Genomic DNA, 12,403 nt, shown 5'->3' with positions numbered 1-12,403 from the left:
TGTAATCCCAGTACTTGGGAGGCTGAGACAGGAGGATCACAGGTTTAAGGCCAGCCCCAGCTACTTAGGCCCTGGCCACTGAGTGAGACTCTGTTTCCAAATAAAGAATAAAAAATCGGGCTAGGGGTGTAGCTCAGAGGTAGAATGCCCCTGAGTTCAACCCATTGAATTCAAAAACAAACAAACAAACAAATAAAAAAGTCACTCCTCAAATGGTTGTTTCAGAGTACTCTTTTCAAGCTGGGCGTGGTGACACATGCCTGTCGTTCTGGTGTTTGGGACATAAAGACAGCAGAGTCGTGGCTTCACTGCCGGCCTCAGCAATGCACCGGACTCTAAGGAACCTAGTGAGACCTTGTTGCAAAATAAAACATAAAAAATTGTAAAAGAGCTCTAGGTGTAGCTCAGAGAGAGACCGCCCCTGGGTTGAACCCAGCCACAGGCACATATGAAGTCCTTTCAGATCACGAATTTCTGTGTTCTTTCTATTAATTCTGCCTTCTTCACCACTCCCCAATTCATTTTAGAAAGGTCGTCGGTAACTCAAGCAAATAGACATATCAGAATTTTAAAAATAATTACAGCCTCCTAGCCTCCCGATTCGAAAGCAGTTTGCTTAGACTGCTAACAGTCTTTGTGGTAAGGTGCATTGGCCGCCGCGCTTCTCTTGCGTGCCACTGACAAGCTTCCCATCAACGATGCATTCTCATTAATCACCCCTGCCTATCAGCCACAGGGATTATTAATTAGGAACTTGTAATTAGGTTCCCGAATGACCGTGATGGTGATTAACTTGGGAAAGTTATGGTTCCTCCCACGTCAGTCTTCTCTGTATAATGTCACCTTGCTTTCCATGGCGGGGAATGCTACGGTATTTCAGAAAGTAAGGATGTCTTTTGTGGTAACTTGAATGACGTGCTCATGCAAGTCAGCTTCCATACAGAGCAAGTATATTCGGACTCCAGCATGCGAGAAACGTGAGATTATATCGCAGTCAAGGTCATCCAGATGTGATTTTAGGTGTTTGGCTGTCCAGATGTCATTACCTACCTTGAGATAATCACAACAAATCACGTTCGTACTGTTGTAGACGGACAGGTGTCCTGATTCCCTTTGCAGACCTGTGTTCATGTAGGTTTTGAGTCCTGTCCACCTTCTCCTGTAAATAGAACAGAGTTTATGACAACCTGTAGTTGTTGCTGTTATTTTTAGCAAGGATTTATTTGCTCAAAGAGTAAAATTAAGAGAAAAAACTTGGAAAATTCTCAGCATTCACATTTTATACGTGTTTATTTTTACTTTTATTTATTTATTTATTTTTAGTGCTGGGAATTGAATCCTGGGGCATTCTACCTCTGAGCCCTGTATTTTATTTTTTTTATTTGGAAACAGAGTCTCACTAAGTTGCCGAAGGTCTCGCTAAGTTTCGAAGGCTGACTTCAAACCTGCGATCTTTCTGTCTCAGCCTCCCAAGTACTGGGATTCTAATTTTGCACCACTATGTCTGTCTATTTTATGTTTTTAATTTTATGAGTAATCTTTTGGTTAAGAAAAGAGATGGCGTGTGTGTGTGCGTGTGTGTGTGTGTGTGTGTGTGTGTGTGTGTGTTGTATGATACTGGGGACTGAACCCATAGGCGTTCTACTTTTGAGCTGTACTCCCAGTCCTTTTTTTCGTTTTATTTTGTTCTGAAACAGAGTCTCACTATGTTGCTGAGGCTGTCCTTGAGCCTGCAGTTCTCCTTTCTCAGCCTCCCAAGCCTGGAAAAATGAGATTTTTATGCTTATTCCCAATACCATAACTTATTTTAACTTTATGTAAAGAATTGTATACATATGAGTGTTCATACGCACACACGCAACCATAGACGTACATTCCTTTCGTAACGCCAGTTGATGCTCGTCTCCAAATTTTCTTTTGATGATTAGAATGGAAACCATTGCTAATAGAAACACATTATTTTCAAAGCAAGGAGATGGAAAAGATAAGAGAGGAGCCCTTCAATCAATTCAGTTGAAATATCATATATATTCATTCTGTTTGATCTAAAAATTTACATCTATTGTATCTTCTTTTGGTGTTGCACAATTGGCTACTGTTCTTGTATGTTAAAGATCAGTGGATAATAAGAGAGAAGACAAATCTGAAATGCTTCTCTGGTCACTTTGAAGTGATGGGCAGAAAGCTGAGGATTCAGTAAGAACATCGACAAGGAGTGGCCCCTGATCCTTGAGCACTCCGATGTGCTGGGTATCGTGCTTAGTACTTCACATATATTTTCATTTACTTTCTGTAATGTCATGAGTTGAGGCTAATTTTTCTATTACACACATGTTTAAATTGGAGAAAACAGCTGGGTCTGGTGGCTCATGCCTGCAATCCTAGTACTTGGGAGGCTAAAAAGGAGGATGGCAGGTTTGAGGCCAGCCTCAGCAATGTAGCGAGACTCTCAGCTACCTAGCAAGACCCTGTTTCAAAATAAAAAAAATAAAATAGTCGGGCGTGGTGGCGCACACTTGTAATCCCCGTGCTTGGGAGGCTGAGACAGGAGGATCGCGCAGGTTAGAAGCCAGCCGCGCTGGCTTAAGAGACCCTGTTTTCAAAGAAAAATATTAAAAAAAAAAAAGGTCTGGGAGTGTAGCCCGGAGGTAGAAGGGTTTCCAGGAACCCCAGTACCACCAAAATACGTAAATAAATAAGGCTGAGGATGAAGCCCAGATTGAATGCCCTCCTTCGCCCTCCCCAGCAGCTGGCGTGAGCAGTAGCCCGGTCGTGCAGACCTGACACCATCTGGAGGACTCTGCTCCACCTTCGTAGAGAGGCTGATACATTGCAGAGACACCGAACTAGACGAGGGAAATGCTCATGAGACTGGCGTGCGGCGGCGGCCTGCCCCAACTCTCCTCCCTAAGCCCACGAGAGCCTGCCAGAGCTCTTCCGATTGGAGCTTAGGGGAGGCGAGGCCATCAGCCTTGGCTTCCCACGGCTCCTCCGCCCTTAACTTCATCCCGCTTTCCTAGGGCGCAGCCGGTCGGGCTGGACCGGCCTGGTGGCTCCTGTCCCAGGAGCTCCGTGTCTGTAGGGATTTACCCCATCCCTCCTCTTCTGCCTTCTAACGCGTATCTCACCATCACCCCAAACTAAGAGCTTCCTCTCTTTTTGAGGGGGCGCTATTTAACCCAAGATCATTCTACCTCTGAGCTGCAGCCCCGGCCCTTTTGAGTTTTAATTTTGAAACAAGGACTTGCTAAGTTACTGAGGCTGGCCTCGAACCTGCGAACCTGCGATCCTCCTGCCCGGCCTCCCAAGTCTTGGGTCACAGGTGTGCACCACCACGCCCGTTGTTATGAGCATATTCCCAAGCTAAGGCAATAAATTTTATTTCTACTCATTGCACATTGGAATGGCGTGTGCTAGAGACTATTATGTAAAGATGAAGTAGATGTAGTTGCCGCCGTCAAAGAGCTTTGGAAAGGACGACACAGCCTGAGCCTTACAGATCTAAATAAAACCAGGAATCAAGACTGAGGGGCTGGGTGCGTACAGAAAAACAAACAAAAATGCCTGGGGTGGAGCCCCCCAGGCCAGCCCAGTACAGAAAAACAAACAAACTGCCCTTTTCATGGAATCTTAAAGGGATTGTTAGGTATTAAGGTATTACAGGTATTCAGCCAGTCTATCAGTCGGCCGTCTGTCTGTCACTCAGCGTCCGTCCTGTGTCGCTGAGGCTGTCCTTGGACCTGCAGCCCTCCCTTCTCAGTGTCTGAAGCCTGGCAAAATGAGATTTTTATACTTATTCCCAATACTGTAATTTTTTTAAACTCTATTTTGCATGCACAAAAGGAGGACCGGCCAGTCCTTAGTAAAGGGCGTGTGCGCGGTTCCCACTGGCCCGATCGCTCGTCCCTCGTCCCCCACATTCATGATTTGGGTGAAGACAACTCTCCGTTCCCTCTGCATCCTTCCAGCCGTTCTTCAAACCTGGCACTCTGACTTCTCTATTTTTCTGCATTATAGGCACTCCTACTTTTTTTTTTTTTTTGGTGGTACTGGGGTTCCTGGAAGCCCTTCTACCTCCGGGCTACACTCCCAGACCCATTTTTATATTTTTTATTTGGAAACAGGGTCTCTTAAGTCAGCAAGGCTGGCTTTGAACCTGCGCGATCCTCCTGTCTCCGCCTCCCAAGCGCGGGGATTACAAGTGTGCGCCACCACGCTCGGCCTACTCCTACTTTTTGAACAAAATGGGTTTAAGAACTAACATTTTTATAGGTTTTGTCTCTTGCCAGATATTCTAATATGTATTTGCTTATAGTAACTTGCTGATTTCTTACAAATCATCTAGAAGCATTATTATTTTCCTCATCCTAGAGAGAGGCAACTGAAGTCCAGCGAGGTTAAATAAAACTTGACCAAGAGCGCAGCTGGTCCACTGTGGAAGTGGCCCTCAGACGCAGCTGGTTGCTTCAGGACCATGCACTCCGAATGGCCGGAGGAAGCTGAGTCCTTCCCCTGCACACTGCCCTTACCCCAAGGTCACTGACTGTTAAGCATAGTTTTTGTGTTGTCCTAATGGATTTTCCTTCCTTCCTTCATTCATTCGAGAAACTTTTAACATTTTTGTGGCCAGGTAGTAATCTAGGTCCTGGGAATAGAGATGTAGGAGTTACCTTCAATGCCAACAGCCTCGGCCTGACGGGAGAGGATGGGGAACGGGTGATGTGGGTGGTAAAAGCTCTGGGTGGGGCGTGAGGGTCAGCCGGACCGCGCAGGGAACAGGGATGGGAATCGGAGCCTTCTGACCTTTGTCTTCCTGCTCTCTCCCCTCCCCCTCTTCTTCTTCTTCTTCTTCTTCTTCTTCTTCTTCTTCTTCTTCTTCTTCTTCTTCTTCTTCTCCTCCTTCTCCTCCTTCTCCTTCTCCTCCTCCTCCTCCTCCTCCTCCTCCTCCTCCTCCTCCTCCTCCTCCTCCTCCTCCTCCTCCTCCTTCTTCTTCTTCTTCTTCTTCTTCTTCTTCTTCTTCTTCTCTCCTTCCCTCTTTCTTTCTTCCCTTGTTCCCTTCCTGTTGTTTCTTCTTAGGGTGCAGACCTTTAATAGAACCTTCAGGCAGGCTTTTTCCAGAACCTTCCAGCTCTTCTCCGATGGAGCGTCGTCCTCTTTTACTCTTGACCTGCTCTGCTCACCAGTGCCTCCACTGTATTGACTTTTCTCTAGTCTCCACCGTCTTTTTCATTCTTATTTTCTTCACAGTGTCTTTCATCTTATCTAGGAACTCTGTCTTGGGTAATAGAGTAAAAACTGCATTTACCTTCCTTTGGCCCCCTTCATCCTCTCTAGCAGATTGGCCATTAAGTGTTTAAAACATTCATGGTATCCAGGTGCAGTGGTGTACACCTGTAATCCCAGTGCTGGGGAGGCTGAGACAGGAGGATCACAGATTCAAGGCCACCCTCAGCAACTTAGACCTTTTTTCAAAATGTAAATTAAAATAAGGCTTGGGATCTAGCTTAGAGATAGAGTAACCCTGGGTTAAGTCCCAAGTACCAACCCCCCAAAAAAACAGATAAAACAACCCCCGCCCCTAGCCCTCATGGTTATTGGTTTCTGCAGCAGAGACGGTAGATCTGGCTGACAGTCCTGGGGCCGCAGCGATCCCAAAGCCATTGTCCTTCCTGGGCACCGAGGAGAAGTGTCCCCCTTGGATCCGTCAGCTTAGTATTTCGTGGGCATGTTGCCTCAGGTGGCCTAGCTTTTCCCTTTTGGGTTCTGGCTTCTAGAATTTACTAGATGTTGGCACTTGGCACACAGACTGGTATCTGCTAAATGCCAAACATAACCTCCTCCCCCAAACCATGGTAGACACGTCTCTGAGGAGAAGTAGCATATCTGGCTCCAGTGCAGCCCAGGGCCCATGTTCTTCCACACGTTCAGTAGGACGCTGCAGTTCACGTCCCCGGGAGGCGCAGGCGATACGAGCCACGTGCGCGGGGCACTTGGCAGCTTCCTCCTCTCCCCTCCCTGGCGAGCTTGGCACGTCCCGTGGACGCGGTGTTACTGGACCGGCCTCCTCGGTGCTCTCCTCCCCAGCCCCTCCGCTCTCCCTCTGGTCTCTCTCGTGTATGTAAAGCCCCTTTGTGCGCTACTTTCGCTCTAGCTTGCGCACGAGAGACCACGTACGACTCCTGACTCTCAGACTGGCCGATCTCACGTAGCATCATGTCCTCTCGTTCTATCCATTTTCCTGAAAATTACCTATTTTTTTTTCTTTTTAGTGAGTAAAATTCCATTGTGTTTATAGATTATTTTACAGGACGCTGTCTAGTAGCAGCTGGGGTGCCCACTCCTTGTCCAGTTCTGTTTTACTTTCCAGACCTCAGGCCCCTGGCTTGCCGTCAGTGGGGCCGCGTGCCGTCAGATGGCGCTCATCTTCACGTTTCCTTGGGGGTCTCCTCTGCTCCTCTAGTTTGTACAGTTCTCAGCATCCTTTTTGTGGTGGAAAATAACTCGGCAAGAAGACAATAGATTCTCGTTGTAGTGATGGCTTAATGGCTCATTAGGAGCGGGTTATAATAAGAAAACAGATTTCTGTTTCATTTAGCAATAGAGATTATTCAAAAGATTAAAAAAATCCTTTTCTCATGCTTATTATCATTATGCATGCCTGCAAAATAGTAGAATATCTCAGAATATCCCAGTCAAAATAAAAGACGTTTTTTTTCTAAATATTTACTTGGTGCTTGCTTATGTGATGGCCCTGTTAAGTGCTAATACATAACTGCTCTTTCTTCCCTTTTTGAAAATGATACTGTGCACGAACACACACACGCTACTTGATCATGTTCTCCTGAGTGTATAAACTGCACCTTTGTTGATGAAACTATTGATGGATTTCTGTTAGTTTTCGGTTTCTTACTATTACAAGCAATGATATTACTCTTTCTTCTCTATCTCTCTTTTTTTTATTTTGGTGGTATTGGGGGTGGAACCCAGGGACTTTCTACTTTCAGGCTATATTCCCAGACCTATTTTATATTTTATTTGGAAACAGGGTCTCACTAAGTTGCTGAGAGCCTCACTAAGTAGCTGAGGCTGCCTTCGAACCCGTGCGATCCTCCTGTCTCAGCCTCCCAAGTGCTGGGATTACAAGCGTGCGCCACCACGCCTGGTGTCTGTCTGTCTGTCTGTCTGTCTGTCTGTCTCTCTCTCTTAATGATACTGGGGGTTGGCTTCTGAGCATTGTACCTCTGAGTTCAGCACCTTTTCAAAATTTCTTGTTTTGAAACAGGATCTCACAAAGTTGTGGAGGGCCTCCTTACGTTGTTGAGGCTGACCTTGAACCTTTGACCCTCCTGTCTCAGCCTCCCAAGTCCTGAGATTACGGTGTGCACACCATGCCTCTCTCATTTCCTTTATCTTAAAGAAAACCCTCTCGTTTCTATCATTTCCATGATGAACTTTCTAGTTGCTCCTATGAGGTATTTCTGGAGCAGTCAAGATAGTACGTAACCTATTTGTCTTCATTCAAATATCAAGATCATGTTCGCTTTTTGAATAAAACATTCCTCATAGTTCTTGTTATCTGGTATTACCCTAAAAGTGATGACACATTTTTCAGTGTGTGTACATGTGTTTTTGGTTGTTTTACTAAGTTTATGATGAAGTCTTTTTATATGGTTTTGACCAAATCTTTTAACCTATCCAAATAAACCTCTGTTTGTGACTTATGTTTTTAGATGCTGTCTGTATCCCCAGATATGAATTCCTTTCTCCTTGGATCACGGGATTTTATAGTTCACTAAAGTGAGACTGTTCTTAGCCCGGGTCCCTAGGGTCGCTACTTCCTGTCAATCCTGGACCACGCTGGACCAGCCGATAGCATCTCGGCACTTGTTATCTGCCAGACAGGTTTTTGAGCTAACGAATTCTGTGCAGACAAAACTTGGCCAGCCTTTTCTTAGATAGTTCTGCGCCAAAGGCCTTTTTATAACACAGATAAATCATGTCCATTACATTTCCTTTCTCTACCACCTCCATTATTGCTTAAAAGGGTTATTGAATTTAGAATTACTCATTTCGCCACTGATTGTAAGCTGTAAGTCAACCTTTCTCATTCTTTATTAAATTATTACTTTACATTTTGAGGTCTTTTGTAAAGTGGCCATTTTAAAAGGCCATACAGTTTTCTTTAGTCAAAAGTATTTTTATTTAATGAATGTAGCTGTCTTCGGTAGCCATGGGGGTGGGGGTGGGGTGGGGAGAGGAGATCGGGTCCAGGGCTCCCTGGAGATACCTAGACCTCTAGACACTCATGCCCCTGTTATAAAATGGCATGGTATTTGCATGTGACCAATGTACATGCTCCCATATACTTTTTTTCCTTGGGGGGTTTTGGGGATTGAGCCTACAGGGGGCATTCTACCTCTGAGCTATATATACCCTTAGCACCACTTTATTTTTGGTTTTTGAAACAGGATCTCGTTGTTGAGGGGCCTTACGAAGTGGCTGAGGCTGGCCCCGAACCTGCGACCCCCTTGTTTTAGCTTCCCAGTTGGGCATGTACCACCATTCCCAGCCCCGCATACTTTAAAGTATCTCTAGCCGGGTGTGGTGGCGCACGCTTGTAATCCCCGCGCTTGGGAGGCTGAGACAGGAGGATCGTGAAGCCAGCCTCAGCTACTGAGTGAGGCTCTCAGCAACTGAGTGAGACCCTGTTTCCAAATAAAGTATAAAATAGGTCTGGGAGTGTAGCCCGGAGGTAGAAAGCCCCTGGGTTCCACCCCAGTACCACCAGCACACAAAAAAGTATCTCTACATTGCCTGTAATACCTAATACTATGTAAATAGTTGTTTTACTAAATCGTTTAGAGGGAAAAGACTAGGTTATGTCTATACTTGTTCAGTATGGACACTTTTTTTGCCCGTTTTCACGCTGCAGTTGATTGACGCTGGGGGTGGAATCTGTGGACACAGAAGGCTGACTCATTAAACTGAAAATAATTCTTTTAGACTTCGGGTTGTTTGTATATTGGTGATATACTATTTATGTTTCTCGGGTTATTTACTGATCAATATGTTTAACCCCTAATTTTTGTATTTGTTGATCTCACAAGAAAACTGTTATTTATATTTGAGAATATTAATATATTTGAGAATATTAATATTTGAGAATATTTGAATATTGAGAATATTTGATAATATTATTCTGGTGCGGTGAGCACTTACAGGGGCGAGGAAAACTTCCACCCCGCCCCCGGAGGGTCCCTTCAATGAACCTAGTCAACAGATTGGCAGGAGAAAAGGCACACACTTGTATTAACGTGCGCAGGGGCGTCCCAGGAAGGTGACTACCCAATGACCCGGCAAGATTAAAAAAAACATGTACCCTCGTTCTTAGTGGGGAGGGAAATGAGGGAATGTAGCTTATCTTGAGGGAGTCAGTGAAAATTTTCAGGGTATTTACATGAGCCCGGAATAGGTAGTAATTTGTTAAGTGATTCTATCTGGAAGTAGAATTGACCAAGGACAGACAATAGCTTATGACAAAGTCCGTCTAGCCATGGTGACACTCCTCAGTCTCACCTCCTATGATAGGAGTTTGAACTCCCTGGTAAGTAGAATCTCAGGGAAGGGAAGATGGATCAAAGGCAATTGTGTCCCCACCCCCCTTCATACTGGAGATTGAACTGGGGGTATTCTAACTCTGAGCTACATCCCCACCCTATTTATTTTTTATTTTGAAACACGGTCTTACTAGGTTGCTGAGAGGCTCGCTAAGTTGCTGACACTGGTCTCGAACTTGTGACCCTCCTTCTCTCTTCTCAGCCTCCCAAGTACTGAGATGACAGGTGTGTACCGCCGTGCCTTGATCAGTTGTGTCTTATGAAGATTCAGTCTTTAGGTAGATAAGGGAATTTCAGAGAAATGACCCTCCCTATGCTTGGGACTGGAGGATCAGGGAAGGATTGGAGAGACCTTGACTCTACGGTAGCATCGAAGGCTTTACAGTGTTCTCCAGTTCACAGTGCCCAGCATGTTAAAGCATCTGACTTTGGGATATCAGGTTTTGGGCCCTAACTCAATATATAGGAATTTTTATTTATATTTCTATCCGCTTCTAAAGTTTTTTATTTTAGTTTAATTCATGTATATTAATTGAACATATTTATGGGGTAAAGTATGATGTTTCAATACATGTATATTTTGTATAAAAATCAACTTATTTTGCCTGATCACTTCATTTATTATTTCTTTCTGAAGAAAACATTGAAATCTTTTCTTTTAGTACTTTGAAATATTTAGGGTAACCGCATATGGCTAATCATGGTCACCCTAGAGCACTTATAAAACAACTAGTTAAGTCTATTAAAATAAAGGAAAACGGTGGTCATAAATGTAGAATTCACGGTATTAGAGTCATGCTAGAGAAGCCAGCCGATTGCCTCTGGTTTCTTCTCCCCGTAGAGACCGTAAGCCCAGGGCCTCTTCTCCACTTGGTGGCAGCTCATCTAGGGAAAGGCAAAAGGCCACAGCGGGAGACGGTTCCTCCTGCCTGTCAGCTGTGGAATTTGCCCAGCTCTGCACCCTCCACAGGCTCTGGGCTTGTTTCCAGGTGCTCTGGGGTTTTCAAAGGATGTTCTAGTCTGTGGCTCGTTACCTATGTAGGCAGGAGTGAGGCCCAAGACGTCTCACTCTGCCATCTTGCTGAAGTCACCACTAGCATTTCAGTGTTGTTGTCTTTGGATAAAACTATTTATTATGTATGTTTTTAGCTTCAAACTAGGAAAACTGTGGAAGAGAATTTCATAAAATTCTTTGTGAACTTTTATCAAGGCACTAAAGATAAATTACATTAATAACATTTACTGTTATTTTTTATAATGTATATAATAGAAGGAAAATATTATTTGGCTTCTTATAGGACAGTTATGTTTCTTGTTTTACACTATATAAATACCTGCTATAATATGTAACATAACATGTGTCGGTTTTGCCTTTGTGTCTCTTTTGCAGAGAGTGATAATGAACTCTCAAGTGGAACAGGTGATGTGTCCAAGGACTGCCCGGAGAAGATCCTGTATTCTTGGGGAGAATTGCTAGGAAGATGGTAAAAATTTATTTATATTTTACTAAAAATCTTATAATTACATAGTTTATGTTAATTTGTTAAATTAATTAGAATCTGTTAAAGTATAAGATATATTATTAAATCTATCTTAATTTTAACATAAATATATATTATTTAAAATCATAGAAATTAAACTAAAACTCATAGGTTTTATGTTTGGCTAGGTCTTCCCCTAATATGGTCTTATTTAACTTACTTTCTAAAGATGTATGTCTTATGTAATTTTTAAAGTAAATACAAGCCAGGCATGGTGGCGCATGCCTGTATTCCCAGTACTTGGGAGGTAGAGACAGGAGGATTACAGGTTCGAGACTAACCTTAGCAACATAGTGATACGCTCAGCAATCTAGAGAGACCCTGTCTCAAAACAGAAATGAAATGGGCAGGGCCTGCAGCTCAGAGGTAGAATGCCCATGGGTTCAATCCCCTGTGCCCCAATAAATAAATGAATAATAAAAAATAATATTTAAGATTAATGAAATAGAAATTATGTTTTCTGTTAGGTTGCGACAGGAAATAGATTCCTTTTTCATACACTCGGCTCCATCTTGAGCCGGTGGAAAGTTACTTGGTCGCCCAGGCCTTAATCATGTCATGTCATGGAGAGGTATTTGGAATTGTACATTTACTATCATTCTAGCTGCTAAGTGAAAAACAGTTGCTGAAGCAGCTAAGATGGAAGCAGGCAGGATAGCTGGGATGTCCTTGGGGATGCTCTGGGGGGCGATGGCTTCTCGCCCGGGCTGGGCGCAGAGGGGACAGGGAACGGATGCACACGAAAGAGAACTGGCAGGACTTGCTTTTGCTTCCTTTGTGGCTTGAGAAAACGAAGCCGCCGATCCAGAACGCACAGGCTTTGGGTTTGAACTTCAGGGAGTCTTGGCATTTGCTCAGATATGAAAGAGGAAGGCAGCGCAGCCTGTGCATAAGATTCACATTTGGAGAGGTTGAAATGCCTGTCGCCAGCCGCAGCCCCAGGGACCCATTTTCTCTAGCCACACCCTGCCTGCCCTGGCCACCACCCAGAGAAGCCCATCACAGTGGCTCTATCCACTCTGCTGCGGCACGACTAGCCCGCTTTCAACACTGCTGCCTTGTTTGCGAGAGGGCTGGGGGACCTTCCATTGTGCCGCTAACGCTTGCACTGCCCCTCTGGCCTCTGGACCTCACTGTCACTCACAATGAAATACATTTAGTCCATTGCCAAGAGTTCCCAGAGTCCTAACCATCCCAGCATCTCTCAAAAGTCCAACAGCCCAGTCTCCTCTGAGACTCCAAGTG

The 12,403-nt window shown here is 44.5% G+C and overlaps 1 protein-coding gene across 2 annotated transcripts in view; it reads left to right on the top strand.

The window, feature by feature from the left end:
* Positions 1–12,403, top strand: part of RABGAP1L (RAB GTPase activating protein 1 like) — a gene marked incomplete at both ends in the record, with an annotated part of 518,644 nt that overhangs the window by 74,726 nt on the left and 431,515 nt on the right. For both annotated transcript variants that reach the window (XM_080699626.1, XM_080699625.1), the window contains one exon: positions 11,008–11,101. In XM_080699626.1, coding sequence (XP_080555752.1) covers positions 11,008–11,101 — 94 coding nt within the window. The remainder of the gene's footprint in view (positions 1–11,007; positions 11,102–12,403) is intronic.

This window comes from Muscardinus avellanarius, assembly GCF_963383645.1.
Source record: "Muscardinus avellanarius genome assembly, chromosome: 7".
Taxonomy (NCBI): domain Eukaryota; kingdom Metazoa; phylum Chordata; class Mammalia; order Rodentia; family Gliridae; genus Muscardinus; species Muscardinus avellanarius.
The sequence above is the reverse complement of the archived record's forward strand: the minus strand, read 5'-3'. Positions and strand labels throughout refer to the sequence as shown.